General features: G+C 51.4%; 1 protein-coding gene across 4 annotated transcripts; it reads left to right on the top strand.

Moving 5' to 3' along the window:
• Window positions 1-39: 39 nt before the first annotated feature.
• On the top strand, window positions 40-14,214 carry Synpo2l (synaptopodin 2 like). Of its 4 annotated transcripts, none has more exons than XM_040735974.1 (4): window positions 40-1,014; window positions 6,434-6,585; window positions 6,949-7,463; window positions 10,718-14,214. In XM_040735974.1, the coding sequence occupies exons 2-4, from the start codon at window positions 6,536-6,538 to the stop codon at window positions 12,877-12,879; spliced, it is 2,727 nt and encodes a 908-aa protein (XP_040591908.1). In that variant the 5' UTR covers window positions 40-1,014; window positions 6,434-6,535; the 3' UTR covers window positions 12,880-14,214. The 4 variants fall into 4 exon arrangements, with proteins under 4 accessions (XP_040591908.1, XP_040591906.1, XP_040591907.1 ...); XM_040735972.1 differs by lacking the exon at window positions 40-1,014 and adding an exon at window positions 4,908-5,637; XM_040735973.1 differs by lacking the exon at window positions 40-1,014 and having other exon boundaries at window positions 5,796-6,585; window positions 7,055-7,463.
• Window positions 14,215-15,372: the final 1,158 nt, after the last annotated feature.

Below are 15,372 nucleotides of genomic sequence, written 5' to 3'. Positions count from 1 at the left end.
GCACGCAGCCGGAAGCCCGGATGCCGCGCATGCGCCTTGGCTATCTCCCGTTCCGGCTGCTGAGAAGCAACGCCGAGTTTTTCGTGCTTCTTTTTTTGTTTGTTTGTTTGTTTCCTGATGTCCCAGACTCTGTACGGCGCTACCAGCTGAGAGGGTGTTGAGAAAACTAGGCTGTCTTAGCGACGCCGCCTCTGTCGGACTGGGACACACTGAGAACCTCTGTAGCCACTTCCGGTTAACCTTTCACCCCACGGCTCGGCGTCCCTCGGCTCGCCCTCACCCCCGACCTCTGGCCCGCGCCCCTTGGCTCGATGCCTGCGCGCCTCTCTGGCTGCCCAAGACCTGTTGCGTGCTCCGTATAGATTAGTAACGGTCTCAGAGGGAAACTGCTGGAGCCAGACCTCCTGCCCCTCGGGTGAAAGAGCTACAATTCTTCCAGCGGTTGTGACTCCTTAAAGAACGATTGTAACTGTTGCTCCTCCCGCCCCGCCGTCGGGTTTTTATCCCAGTGTGTGGCCAGACTGCCGGGACCGCGAATGGAAGGGCCACCCTGGATCCTCGGTCTTTATTCTTACGCCCTCCAGGGCAGTTTATTCATACAGCTTTACACGCTTGCTCGGACCAACTCGGCTCCTAGGTCTCATGAATGGAGTAACATGTTTTGCTTTTACGTGTAATAACAGTTATGCAGTAGTGCATACTTTAAAAAGTGGGGACTTGGGTTTGCACGAGTTACTAGCGAGGCAGCTGTGCTGCCCCGTGTGTTAACGCTGATTCTTTATGTGTGGGTACTTTGAATGTGTTTCTGTGCGCCTGCTGGGTGCGCTTCCCGAAGAGGCCAGCAGAGGGCGCTGGAGTTACGGGTGCTTGCGTGGATGCTGGGAATCAAAGCCAGACCAGCTGCAAGAGCGGCCAGTGTTCTTTGTCACTAGCCCCGTGTCTGTCCAGTTCTAAAGTAACATCAGTGCATCCTGGAGGCCATGGTGTCACTGTCACCTGGGACTTGCTAGAAATGTAAATTCTTTTTTCTTTTTCTCTTGTTTTTGGTTTTTTGTTTGTTTGTAGACTGGGTTTCTCTGTGTAGCCTTGGCTGTCCTGGAACTTGCTCTATAGACCAGGCTGGCCTTAAACTTAGAGGTCTGCCTGCCTCTGCCTCTCCAGTTCTGGGATTAAAGGTGTGCGCCACCACCGCCCAGCTTTTCTCTCTTTTTCTTTTCTTTTCCTTCCTTCTTCTCTTTTGGGAGGGAAGTAAGGGGTCTCACTGCATAGCCTGGAGCTCCACACCTGGCTAGAAATGCGAACACCAATCCACCGAGATGTAGCACGGTTTTGGAGACGGGGCTCAGCAAACAATAGTCCCTTGAGTTTTAGAAATGTCACTGCTGGAGTTGGAGAGATGGCTCAGAGGTTAAGAACACTGGCTGATCTTCCAGAGGTACTGAGTTCAATTCCAGCAACCACATGATGGCTCACAACCTTCTGGAATGAGATCTGGTGCCCTCTTCTGGCCTGCAGGCAGAACACGGTATACATAATAAATAAATCTTTAAAAAAAATGTTCAAGGCTAGCCTGGGCTGTGTAGTGAGACTGTCTCAAAACAGTAAATGGATAAAGAGGAGAGGCTGTAGGTGTGGATGCAGCTCAGTATAGGGTGCTTGTGTGTGTTCAAACCCTGCCTGACAGCAGACCAATGGAGTCTTTTCTGGGTGTCTTTTCAGGGTATGTGGGTGTCTTTTCTGGGTGACCCCGATATGCACTGAGCCATTGCTATAGCACGACAGATGACATGTAGGTAGTACTGAGTATTAGTTAAAGCCATTGCTGTAACCCAATGGATGACATGTAGGTAGTACTGAGTATTAGTTAAAGCCATGGCTGTAGCCCGATGGATGACATACAGGTAGTCCTGAGTATTAGTTAAAGCCGTTTCTGTAGCCCGATGGTGACATTAAAGCCATTGCTGTAGCACAATGAATGACATAGATAGTATGTAACCTTTTTTTAGGTGGCTTCTTATTATGTTGTCCAGGCCAGGTTCACTTTGATCTTCTGTGCCCAGGAAATTGTTTTGCCTCGGTCTCCTGAGTAATGGGGACTTTAGATGTATTCATTATACAGTGTTCAGCTTCCATGTGTGTCTGCATGCCAGAAGAGGGTGCCAGATCTCATTACAGATGGTTGTGAGCCACCATGTGCTTGCTGAGAACTGAACTCAGGACCTCTGGAAGAGCAGTCAGTACTCTTAACCTCTGAACCATCTCTCCAGCCCCTAGGTTAACTCTTATTTCTGTAGAATATGGATGTGTACAATAAAAGTAAAAGATTAATTGGTACCCAGCACTCTCGGGAGGCAGAGGCAGGTGGATCTCTGTGAGTTCGAGGCCAGCCTGGTCTACAGAGCAAGTTCCAGGACAGCTTCCAAAACAATACAGAGAAACCCTGTCTTGAAAAGCCAAAAAGAAAAAAAAACAAGATTAATTGGTAAAAATAATAAACAAACAAATAAATGGGACTGGAGAGATGGTTTAGCAGTTAAGAATGCTTGCTGCTCTTGCAAAAGACCTGCGTTTGGTCCCTAGGACCTACACTGGGAGGCTTACACTCTGTGACTCCAGCTGTAGGGCGTTTAATGCCTTCTGAACTCTAGTCACTTGAACTCACATGAACATACACACACAGACACATAATTCAAAATATAATAAAAATAAATATTTTAGCCGGGCGCCAGTGGCGCACGCCTTTAATCCCAGCACTTGGGAGGCAGAGGCAGGTGGATCTCTGTGAGTTCGAGGCTGGGCTGGACCGACAGCCTCCAAAACAATACAGAGAAACCCTGTCTCATAAAAAACAAAAACAAAAAACCATAAATAAATAAATAAATATTTGAGTAGTCAGTGAAGGGATATCTGCATGCTTTTTTTAAACTGATAGTCACGTCATAAAAGTATACTGATAAACAATAAAGTAATAAGAAGTCAGGTTCTAAATTCGACTTTTACAACTATATCATAGCCAAGATAAATAGCTTCTAGCACACCAGCAGAACAGCTACTCCACAAACTCTACCCACTGTTAATCAGTAGCGGCATGATAATGTTATCTTTTGTAACCGAAAGGCTTCATAATGTGGGACACATCTGTGTGATGGAAACCTAGAAACAAGTAGAGGTTTCATTAATATCAACAGTTGCTTGTCTGCACAAACATCACTGTGACCATGTCTCCATGTCTGCCCCCTCTGTATTGTGATAGTGATTTAGTTCAGCAAACATTTGCTGAGAACAGCCTGAGATATCTACATGTTCAGCTGAAAAAAATGTAAGTGTGCACAAGATACCTATGTTGCCCAAGGAAGGAAGGATTGATTCTATATGGGACAAGCTGAGAGATGGCCAGAAAAGACTTTGAGGAAAAGGTAGCAAAGCAAATGAATCAGGGAGGCTGGAGAGATGGCTCAGAGATTAAGAGCACTGGCTGCTCTTCCAGAGCTCCTGAGATCAAATCCCAGTAACCACACAGTGGCTCACAACCATTTGTTAGGAGATCTGGCGCCCTCTTCTGGCTTGCAGGCATACATACAAGCAGAATATTATAATAAATAAATAAATCTTAAAAAAGAAACCCTGAATCAGACCTGATCAGAATTCTTCCACTGACGTTAAGTTACTTGATTTTGGTTGCCTTTAAATGTCCCTAATTTAGAAAGATATTGCTGTGTGTGATATGTGTGTGAGCATGTGGGCACACTTCTGTCGCTGCACAGGTATGAAGGTCAGTTTCTCCTTCCACTCTGGTTCCAGGGATTGAACTCACGATGTCAGGTTTACACAGTGAGCATTTTTGCCCACTGAGCCATCTCACTCGCACTAAAATCACTAATTTTTAAAAGCACACAGCTGAGCAGTGTGTCACTGGTCTCCCACTAGCCTTGCCGTGGAAACCTCTGATATGTGGGTCACAGTAATAACAGTCTTGTGGGCTACTTCCCCATCAGGGGCTTGAAGGCTGCCTTTATTGAAAGAACTGGCTCTTGGGCCTCTGCAAATGCTTGATAGTCAGAGAGCCAAATCTGTGCGTATCTGACAGAAGACTACGAAGGCAGGGGCTGTGGCTCAGAACTCCAGCTTTCTCTTACCATGCAGGAAGCCTGATCGGTCCCTAGTATCACAGGGGGAAATGCAAAACTTGTCTTTGTGCAGCAGACGCATTGATTGTTCCCCCGACCTTAGACCATCCTGCTGCTGCTTTTCAAATGCTCCAAGGGGCATGCGGAGTCAGAGGACAACTTTTGGAGTTGGTTTCTTCTTTTTTTTTTTTTTTTTTTTTTTTTTTTTGGTTTTTCGAGACAGGGTTTCTCTGTGGCTTTGGAGGCTGTCCTGGAACTCGCTCGGTAGTCCAGGCTGGTCTCGAACTCACAGAGATCCGCCTGCCTCTGCCTCCCGAGTGCTGGGATTAAAGGCGTGTGCCACCAACGCCCGGCTGGAGTTGGTTTCTTCTTTCCACCATGCCATGTGGGTCCCAGGGATGGAACTGAGGTCGGGTATCAGGTTTGAAACGCTGAGCTAATAGGTGTCTTTATCTTATACACATTCCTTATGATCCCCTCCGGAGGAAGGTTTGAGGCTTGGGTCCATCATTTCCTCTTATCTGGCCACTTGATGTGTAAACTCATATTTCTTTTTGTTTGTTTTTATTTTTTTTATTTTTTATTTTTTGGTTTTTCGAGACAGGGTTTCTCTGTGGCTTTGGAGGCTGTCCTGGAACTCACTTTGTACACCAGGCTGGTCTCGAACTCACAGAGATCCGCCTGCCTCTGCCTCCCGAGTGCTGGGATTAAAGGCATGCGCCACCAACGCCCAGCTTGTTTGTTTGTTTTTAAAGACAAGGTTTTTCCGTGTAGCCTTGGATGTCCTGGAATTTGCTCTGTAGAGCAGGCTGGCCTTGAATTCAGAGAATCACCTGCCTCTGTCCTCCAAGTGCTAGGATTAACCTCATGTTCTTTCACAAAAGTCATCCTTTCCCGGTCTAGCATACTGTGCAGTACACAGGTTCTGATTCAGTAGTAAATTCAAACAGCGAAGCGGCCCTCTTCCCTGAGGACTTTATTAGGCAGACCCCGCCATTTCTTGCTAGCTCTGGGATTGAAGCCTCCGATGCTCTCACTTTGTGGTGGGCTTTGTGGGAAAGCGGGGTGCCTGAACTTAGTTAAAAGCCAGAGATGGAGTCCTGACTGAAAGGCCTGTGCAGGAGAAGGGAGGACATGGAGGGCAGAAGCTTGTACTATAATTAGTTCTGGGAGTAACATAGCTGGGGGAGGGAGACTATTTTAAGCAAACTGTGATTGACAGGACATGTGTACCGGACTGTACTGATCCCAGGCCCAACTTGCCTGCCTATGGTGTGTGGTGGGGGGAGGCCTGGGTCGGCAGGAGCAGGACAGCCGGACAGACAGGTCGGACGGGGTACCAGCACCTCAACTTCTCTCTCAGGGACCCTGTCCAAACTTCGGGGTCCACAGGTCAAGCTGAGCGATGGGTGCTGAGGAGGAGGTGCAGGTCACATTAGCAGGGGGAGCACCCTGGGGCTTCCGGCTTCAGGGGGGGGCTGAACAGAAGAAACCTTTACAGGTATCCAAGGTAAGGGAGAATCCCTAAGATGGTGTTTCGTAGAGGAGGGACCCAAGGGAACTTGGGAAAAGTCACATGGTGACCTTCTGGGCCCGTGGGGGTGGGCAGAGTGGAAGCTTGTGAAGAAGAGGTGGGGGCGGGGGGCAGGGGGCTTGCTAAGGCTGCAGGGAGCAGACCGTGACCACAAGCTCCTGGAGGACCATTAGCAAAGTCAATTCTGGTTTCAGGGAGCAGAGCAAAAGGAAGGCCCTGCTTCAGCACGGGGAGAAGAGGCTGAGTCTGGTCATCCAGTATTTGCTCCCCTATGTGTGTGAGCTTCTCTACTCCAAACTCCAGGAATGTAGGGAAGGTTCTAATTTCTCTCTCACTGATATGTGACAAGCTAAGGCAGTCTCTCCCAGCCCTGCCCTGCCCTGCCCTGCCCTACCCTGCCCTGCCCTGCCAATGCCTTCAGTGCTCCTCTTTTCCGAAGTCATATCCCTTTTCTTAGTAGGCAAGATTAGGTGCCAGACTTGCTGATAAAGTCATTAGCCTTATGGCTTCACCCGACAGACAGTTTTCTGGGCTGTAAAGTATGGGTAATGACAGTACCAAGTTTATAAACCATTCGAAGAATTAAGTGCAATATTTCATACAGCACAATGCCTAACATTTCAGTGAGAACTCAATAAATGATAGCCCTATGTCACGATCTCCCAGAATACCTACCTTAGTTGTACCCCAGACATCTTCCTATCTTATCTGCCTTTCAATCCACTCCCATCTGAGTTCTCCATGATCCACAATCTCTCCTCCAACATCTCAGATCCGCAAACGGAGCCAGGCTGGGAGAGCGGGACTCCGGGAGAGGGACCAGCTCTTGGCGATCAATGGAGTTTCTTGCACCAGCTTCTCCCATGCCAGCGCCATGACCCTCATCGATGCTTCAGGACATCAGCTTGTCCTTACTGTGAGGAGGTATGGAGTCCTCCCTCCTCTCTCCAGACTAGGTCTCTTCTTACCTGTCTTAGCTCTGTGTCTCACTGGCCTGGCTTTAGTAACTAAAAGGACCTATTTCTGGTTATTTTTTTCTGCTGGAGAATGTCTGTATATACCTCCCGATGGAATGTATCTGCTGCTGAGGGATGAGGTGTTGAGAGGAATTTGAGTGACTGGTGACTTCAACCCTTGACCCACCTCTTCTGAGCCTCCAGATCCCTGCCTTCCCATCCCACCTATTCCAGCCCGTCCCCCCCCCAGTCTTGCCCCTTCACCCCTTCAGAGCTGTTAGTCCTGTAGACATTGGCCCCGCTTTCAAATTCTGTCATCCTTTCCACCCAGGGTAGCCGATGAAGGGTGTGTGAGATCTCCGTCTCCAGGGGGGCTCCGGGCGCTGTCACCCCTATCGCCACTGAGTCCTGAGCCCCCAGGTGCTCCTGCTCCCCAGGCTCTTCAACCCGGCAGCCTTCGCTCGCCTCCTGACAGTGAAGCTTACTACGGAGAGACAGACAGCGATGTTGACGGCCCTGCCGCACAAGAGAAGCCCCGCCGAACCCGCCGCCGAGGTCCCACAAGGCCCTCCCTTCCAGGAGCCCCACCTGATGAGGTGTACCTGTCTGACAGCCCTGCAGAACCAGCACCTGCTAAAACTGGCCCTCCCAGCCAGGGTGACAGCCGCGTGAGCTCCCCGTCTTGGGAGGAAGGCGCCGCCCTTCAGCCACCACCGGCGGAAGCACTTCTGTTACCCCATGGTCCACTCAGGCCTGGTCCTCACCTCATCCCCATGGTGGGCCCTGTCCCCCACCCAGTGGGAGAAGACCTTACTACCACCTACACCCAGAAGGCCAAGCAAGCCAGTGAGTGCCTGAACCCTTTTGTTCTCAATGGGGTCCTAAATCTGTGTCTTCACATCCACACAGCCTATCTACCTCATGGTTCCCGGACAGTCTCTGGAACCAATTGAGAAGAATAATGAAGGAGCAGAGAATAATTGACTCAGGGTTCCTCATTATCTAAGTTATAATAACTGTTATCTTATATGGCTTAGTGGCTCAGTTCAAACCGAGAACAGACACCAGTGGGGAGGGTCCTGAAGTCTGAGGTAGCTGGGGTGGTTTTGCCAGGTGTCAGTATGGAGGGGGAGAAAGCAGGGTGAGAGGCTGGGGCTTTTTCCAGTGCTAACTGTAGGTGCGGTGTGAATGCTACTTTTGACACTTGAGAGCTCATTTGGGATTCGGGGACTAACAAGATTCGGGAGGAATCATGAGACTTCTAGAAGTAGGGAAGGGATCTTTGGTTTATCTCAGGCAAGAATGTAGGCCTGGGCAGAAAAGGCGAGCCCCGTTTGTATCTGGTTCTTGCTATTTTTTTTTTTGAGACAGGGTTTCTCTGTATTGTTTTGGAGTCTGTCCTGGGACTCGCTCTGTAGACCAGGCTGGCCTCGAACTCACAGAGATCCACCTGCCTCTGCCTCCCAAGTGCTGGAATTAAAGGCGTGCACCACCAATGCCCGGCGGTTCTTGCTATTTTGATGTGAGCTACAGAATGGGATCTAGTGAGGGCCGCTCTGTCCCAGGCTCCCGTCCCTTCCACAGACTGCTTTTTTGCCATTTCTGAACCCTTAGGATTTGCTCTCTCTAGTTATCTTCCCTCCCTCCACCATGACTCTCACTTCAAGGAGTTTTACGTCTCTGAGTTTACATAGAAGCTGAAAGTGTGGGAGTTTATCGTCTGACAATCCTGAGTGTCCTATGTCCTACAAAGAAATCCCAGATGCGTGCTCAAGAGCCCATTTTTGTCCCTAATTCTCATTTAGTGCCCCTCCCTTCCCAGCATGCTGGACAAGAGTCTATGTGGTGGCTCAGGCTTATTTTTAGCCAAGCCGACCTCACAGTCCAGAGAGGGTGGGGTGAGGGGAGGGCAGGCAGGTGCCCATGTCTGTCACACCAGGAGTTGTGGGACAGGGAAAGAAGGAGGGGGACAGATTCTAAAAACAGCTCAGTGAGCTCATTCAGCTGCCAGCTCTGGGGACAAGACAAAGGGGCTTTAAAAGGACTTGGGGGTGGCCCAAGCTGGTCCTGCTCCAGCCAGCTCTGCCTTCCTCAGCATGGAGGCCATTGAGCCCATCATGGAAGAGTCCCCCAGCCAAGCCAGCTGTGACAAAGCCCCAGCTCCTGAGCTCCAAGACCCATTCTATGCAGGTACTACCCTATCCCACTCAAGGGAGTTCTGGGGGCTAGAGCAGAGGGCCATGTCTCAACAGTGCAGGGAGTGGTCTTTGGGAAAGGTCTTTTCCCTCGAGCTTTCAGGAGAGGGTCACCACCCATTTCTCACAGTGGGTTGATGCTAAGACTACATGGCAAGCAAGGGTTTCTGATCACGCGAGCTGTGGGGTGTCATGGGAGAGTGAGGGGCAGCTGTGGGGTGTCATGGGAGAGTGAGGGGCAGCTGTGGGGTGTCATAGGAGAATGAGGAGCAGCTGTGGGGTGTCATAGGAGAGTGAGAAGCAGGGTACACTGAGAATGCATGGGGACATGTGCAGATCTGTGAGAAGATCCCTAAGAATAAGAACGTGCTGTACAGGGGCAGCTTACATCAGGAAAGCATAATGGTTGCTCACAGGGGCCTTGCAGTGTGTTCAGTGTTGTTTACTATTTCACTGTGTTCAGAGGTAGCCATCACCATCCTCATTTACAGACGTGGAAAGTAAATGGCCGAGGTGAAGTAATTCTCCCAGAACTAAAGTCTGACTCCCGTGTCTATTCCCTCACGCAGAGTACTATTCTGTGTTGTACACGTGGGGACAAAAGGAATGAGGGCCCTAATTAGAAAGCAGCTTGGTATCTTGAGAGGAAAAGTAGATGGAATGTCAAGAATTTTCCAGGAGGAACTGGGGATCACAGACCAGAAAGTATTCATGTCCAGGGCGGGGTCTTAAAGCAGGGCAGCCCTTGCTACTTCCTGGCCCCACCCACTCAGGCCAATGAAATCAGCCCTGGTTCTTAGGCACACAGACTTCCTCATGCCCACCTGATGGTGAGCTGCTCTTATGAGTTCTCTGCTTGAAAGGCCGGGCAAGTGGGAGCTGAAACATTTCTGGCCTCCACAGCTGTCTACCCCAGAGCCAACACCAACTTGTGAGAAAGGAGAATAGATTTACCTGGTGACCTTGACACCCCCTAAAGATGTAGGGGGTTGCCTTGGAGAGCAGCACTCTGGCTTTTTTTGCAACTTGGATCTAAGGTTGTCCTGGATGTGAGTAGTAGCGGTATGTAGCACAAACCAGTGTTGTAGCAATTGGGAGAGCCAAGATCAGTTCTAAAATCCTGTCTACACTATACCAAAATCTCTACAGGGAGAACTCTGGGAAGAGCTACCTGAACGTATTAGGTATATAGATGTTTGTGTGAGGGTATAAGTATATGTGAACCCATGAGTATGTGGGCTGGGACAACTGTGAATATGAAAAGAACAATGGAGAAAATATGGCCCATAGCCGCTTCTCAGGAGACCTTGTTAACATGGCCGGGGGAGCTATTTCCAGCAGGGTTTATGATGTGAACAACTGGATGGGTGGAATTGTGAATGAAAAATCTCTGTGTTGGGCTGGGCTGCAGCTGCTGAATCTCCGTGAGTTTGAGGCCAGCCTGGTCTACATAGGGAGTTCTTGGACAGCCAGGGCTATATACAGAGACTCTGTCAAAAAAAGAGAAAGAATCTGTGTGTCTGGTTATAGGGGGAATAGGTGAGGAGTCGCTTACATAGTATGGTGGGACAAAAGTGTCCCTGCTCATCTTTTCTCTCTCTGGGACTGGTTCTGCCAGCCTTAGAATAACACCTCCCCCACTCCACTGCCAGTCAAGAATAGGAGGAGGGTGTGGAGTGGATACGGCTCACCTCCTGGAAAATACGGTGAAATAGAGGGACGGAGGAGCGTTGTGTGGGCAGGGTTGCTGTCCTTGATTTCACCTTTTCCCTCCACCCTGTCTCCAAGTCAGGCAAGACATTGTGGGGCTTTTCAGTGAAAAACAACAGGAGGTAAGATCTTTGGGGAGCAGAATTAGAATAGGCGGCAAAGCCCCCTGATCTGCCTACCTCTTGATCTCCTCAGAACTGCAACGTGCGGAAAGCCTACAAGAGAAGAGTGTGAAGGAGGCCAAGACTAAATGCCGGACCATTGCATCCCTGCTAACAGCAGCCCCCAACCCTCACTCCAAGGGGGTGCTTATGTTTAAGAAACGGCGGCAGAGAGCCAAGAAGTACACCCTAGTGAGTTTCGGGGCTGCGGTCGGGACAGGAACAGAAGAGGACGGCATCCCCCCAACGAGTGAGTCGGAGTTGGACGACGAGGCCTTCTCGGACGCCCGCAGCCTTACCAACCAGTCCGACTGGGACAGCCCTTATCTGGACATGGAGCTGGCCAGGGCTGCTTCAGGAACAACAGAGAGTCAGAGCTCCGGGCTGGGCGGGCAGTTGAGCGAGGTGTCCGGGCGAGGGGTTCAGCTGTTTGAACAGCAGCGCCAGCGGGCCGCCTCCAGCGCTCAGGAGCTGACTCAGGTGGGCCCAGCAGCCATGCTAAATGGGCAGGGTCTGCAGTCACCACCTCGAGCTCAGAGTGCTCCCCCAGAGGCAGCCGTGCTCCCTCTCAGCCCTTTGCCGGCCCCTGCAGCCAGCCCTAGCCCCTTCTTCGCGGATGGTGGAGCCCCCAGCGCAGCGCCAAGTATCTTTAACAGGTCGGCGAGGCCTTTTACCCCAGGTTTACAAGGACAAAGGTCAGGTACCACCTCAGTGATTTTCCGGCCCTTACCCCCTAAGAAGGTGAATGAAGGCCTGCGAGCCACCAGCCCCGCCCCGTCCCCCTTCGTGACCCCTCTTCAGGGGCCCACCCCTCTGCCCAGCTTCACCACAGTGGTGCCCGGTCACACGCCGGTCCCCGGGGCCCCCATCACCCCACGCTCCTCCGGTCCTGTAACCGCTACCAGTTCCCTGTACATCCCAGCCCCGAGCCGGCCCGTTACACCAGGAGGCGCCCTGGAGCCTCCCGCTCCTCCTAGCGCGGCTGCTATGACCTCCACCGCTTCCATCTTCTTGTCGGCGCCTCTAAGAAGCTCTGTGCGCCCGGAGGCGCCCGGCCCCGCGGTCCCCGAGTCTGCTAGTGCGCGGGAGCAGCGCATCTCTGTGCCAGCTGCCCGCACTGGCATCCTGCAGGAGGCCCGGCGCCGGGGTACCCGGAAGCAGATGTTCCGACCGGGAAAGGAAGAGACGAAGAACTCGCCCAACCCCGAGCTGCTGTCGCTGGTGCAGAACCTGGATGAAAAACCTCGGGCCGGTGGTGCGGAATCTGGTCCAGAAGAGGACGCTTTAAGTCTCGGAGCGGAAGCCTGTAACTTCATGCAGCCACTAGGGGGCAGGAGTTACAAGACCTTATCTCAAGTGGCACCAAAAACCCCGCCTCCGATGGCTCCCAAAACCCCACCCCCTACAACTCCTAAGACCCCACCCCCTGTGGCTCCTAAACCTGCATCTCGAGGGCTCCTTGATGGGCTAGTGAATGGGTCGACCCCTATGGCTGGAATCCCTGAGCTCCCAAGGCTGCAGGGGAGGGGTGGGGAGCTATTTGCCAAGCGGCAGAGCCGTGCCGACAGGTACGTGGTGGAAGCTGCACCTGGCGCTAGCCTTAACCATGGCTTTCGCCCTAGAAGTCCTTCTCCCACACCCTCACTGCCCCCGTCGTGGAAATACTCACCCAACATTCGTGCCCCACCCCCAATCGCTTACAACCCACTCCTCTCTCCCTTTTTTCCCCAAGCTGCCCGAACTCTCCCCAATAAGACCCAATCCCAGGGGCCTCGGGCGACCCCCAAGCAGGGCATCAAGGCCCTGGATTTCATGCGACACCAGCCGTACCAACTTAAAACTGCCATGTTCTGTTTTGACGAGGTTCCTTCAACTCCTGGCCCCACTTCAGGGCCTCCCAAAACTGCCCGAGTCCAGGAGATCCGCAGATTCTCCACTCCGGCACCCCAGCCCACTGCAGAGCCCTTGGCTCCCACTGTGCTAGCCCCCAGAGCGGCTACCACATTGGACGAACCAATCTGGAGGGCAGAGCTGGCCTCACCCCCTGTCCCTAACCCAGACCATCCTCAAGAGTCTCCCAGGAGCTTAATTGCCACCCCCAGCTCCTGTGGTTTCCAAGTAGCCAGGCCCCGGTTCTCAGCCACCAGAACAGGGTTGCAGGCTCATGTGTGGAGGCCTGGGGCAGGGCACCAGTGAGCAGGGAATAGTCCCAGGACCAAGGAATGGAACTTAGAGTCCCAGAAGTTTCTTCTGCTTTGTCCTACCGACTTTTTCTCCCCGCGTCGCCTCTTGCCAGAGACAGTGTTCCCTTCCGTTTCCTCAACTCCCAGCTGCTGCTTTTAATCTGTTCTCTGTTTCGGTATCTTCTCTGTATTTCACTGCCTGGATCTCTGGCTTCTCTACTCAGAGGTCCTCTCTCTCTCTCTCTCTCTCTCTCTCTCTCTCTCTCTCTCTCTCTCTCTCTCTCTCTCTCTCTCTCTCTCTCTCTCTCTCTACACACACACACACACACCACACATTTGTGTTTCTCTCTGTGGGCAGCAAAGAGTAAAATGTTCACTGAGATCTCAGGCAAAAAGCTCAGCAACTAAGGGACTGAACCCCTCCACACTCCGTACTCCTCACTCAGTGTGTGTGTGTGTGTGTGTGTGTGTGTGCGCGTGCGCATGCGTATGAACAGATGTGCTTTCACGAATGTGTGTGGTTAGGATCTGCTCTGGAAAGGCATCAAATAACAATACACGTGTGCTTCTCTTGAGACAAAGGTAAGAGGGAGTTCTTTTCCTTCTGCTGGCAGGGTCAGATAGTTCCACAGGGAGTCCTGCAGGGGACAAGAGTAACTGCGGAAAAGCCCCTAGAGGAGGACTGTCTGTAGCAGGGACACAGCATTGTGATATTAATGAGTCTGACGGTTTTCATGGGTGTTAGTTATACGAGCTAGACCCGGGATAAGACTAAGAATTCTATTTCTTTGGATTTCAAGAAGTTAGCAACCAGGGTCCTGTGCTGAGCAAGTCAGTATCTAGAAGGTAAAAAAAGAAAATTTCTTCTGAACTGCCGAAGACAGGAAGGATGGTGAATGGAGACAGTGGATGGGGGAGATCAGGGCTGATGTGAGTGACCGTGACCGAGAGGGAGAGAGGAAAGCTGGCCAACAAGAAAGCACCTCTGTGTGAGGGAGCCTAGAGGGTAGCGTGAGCCTGGGGGATGCACGCTTTTGTCAGAGCGAGGTGAGGATGTGTGCGGGATGTTAGTTAGGCGGCTGTCAATCAAGCCGTCCTGACTACCTGGGAAAGGCGGGAGACGCCAGGCCCAACCCTCTTGTCTGTCCCATTCTACCCGCAGAGCCCAGCTTTTGCCCCTGTCAGCTTCAGGTTTCATTACTATTCCCAGAAGGGTAAGGACTCTCCTTCCATGAAGACCACAGCAGCCATACTTGCTGCTTGACCTGGAAATTGATCTTTTCCTTGGCAATGCCGGGTGCCACGACTCCTTGGTTTGTGCACAAGAATAAAGCATGTCCACACCTTCTGTTGCTGTCTCTGTTCTGTTCTAGCCCAGTTTGCTGATCTGATCCCTGCTCCGCGACTCTCTCCCTGCCCTCATCCTGCCCTTCTGCAAAGTTGTCTAGCTTTGACCAAGTCGCCTTCACTACTCCTCTTGGTTTCCTGCCCCTGCACTCGTCTCTTGAGCCTCTCCTTCTTCAGGAAGCGCATTTGTTCTAGGGGAGGCTCAAGTTTGCACAACTGAGAGTAACTGGAAAGGTGCCCGGATCCCTCCGCCATGGACATTTCCTGGCTCCCTGGAGGAAGTAGCGATGTTAAACATTCTCTGGGAGACATGCAAAGGGACTGCAGTGGCAGTGTAGGAGGTGTGGAGCAGAGGAGAGACTGCAGTGAGACCAAATGGAAGACTGGGGACTGGCGTGAGAGGAGCTCACCAGAAGGGGGCATGTTTGTGTCAATAACCAGATGCTCCCAAGTACAGTCTCAGAATTCCAAGGAAGGGCCGAGGCATCATAGGTTAAACAGCATGTCTTGATATATTTTGTTTCAGATGCTCGGTGATAGGAGGTCAGGATTCGAGTTTTGTTTTGTTTTTGACAGGAATGTAGTAGTTATAGCAAAGTTACCTTTCATTATTTATGTTTTTTTCTTCCGTTTCCTAGGGAGGAAATGGACCAAAGATGAAAAGTCTGGGCAGTGGCCACCTGCTGCGGTGTGTGGGGAGGACCGTTAGCCCCCAGTTTAAGCATGATAAGAATAGGATGGAAGAAGGGTGTGGTCAGGAAGGATGGGGGTGGGGACTCACAGAGGGACCTGTGCATTCTGGAAGCTTCAAAAAACACTTCCTGTGAGGTGTGGGACCAAGGAATGGTCATAGTGGTGTGTGTGTAAATGTAATCAGAGCATGATGATACATGTGTAAAAAAAATAAACCTTTCTTGGAGGGGGGCCGGGAAGGGCAAGATTTTTCTGTGTAGCCTTGGCTGTCCTTAAGTGTAGAGATCCACCTGCTTATGCCTCCTGAACACTGGGATTAAAATCATGTGCCACCATGCCTGAGCTCATGAAACCTATTATATGTTTACTAAATTCACCCCCCCCCATCAACAACAACAAAAAGACGCCAGTTCCTTAGGCAGCTTCTGTGCAAGAGACGCAAAAGCAGCAGGTTTCAGACCAGCAG

This window comes from Mesocricetus auratus, unplaced genomic scaffold (assembly GCF_017639785.1).
Source record: "Mesocricetus auratus isolate SY011 unplaced genomic scaffold, BCM_Maur_2.0 Super-Scaffold_100053, whole genome shotgun sequence".
NCBI lineage: Eukaryota > Metazoa > Chordata > Mammalia > Rodentia > Cricetidae > Mesocricetus > Mesocricetus auratus.
The sequence above is the reverse complement of the archived record's forward strand: the minus strand, read 5'-3'. Positions and strand labels throughout refer to the sequence as shown.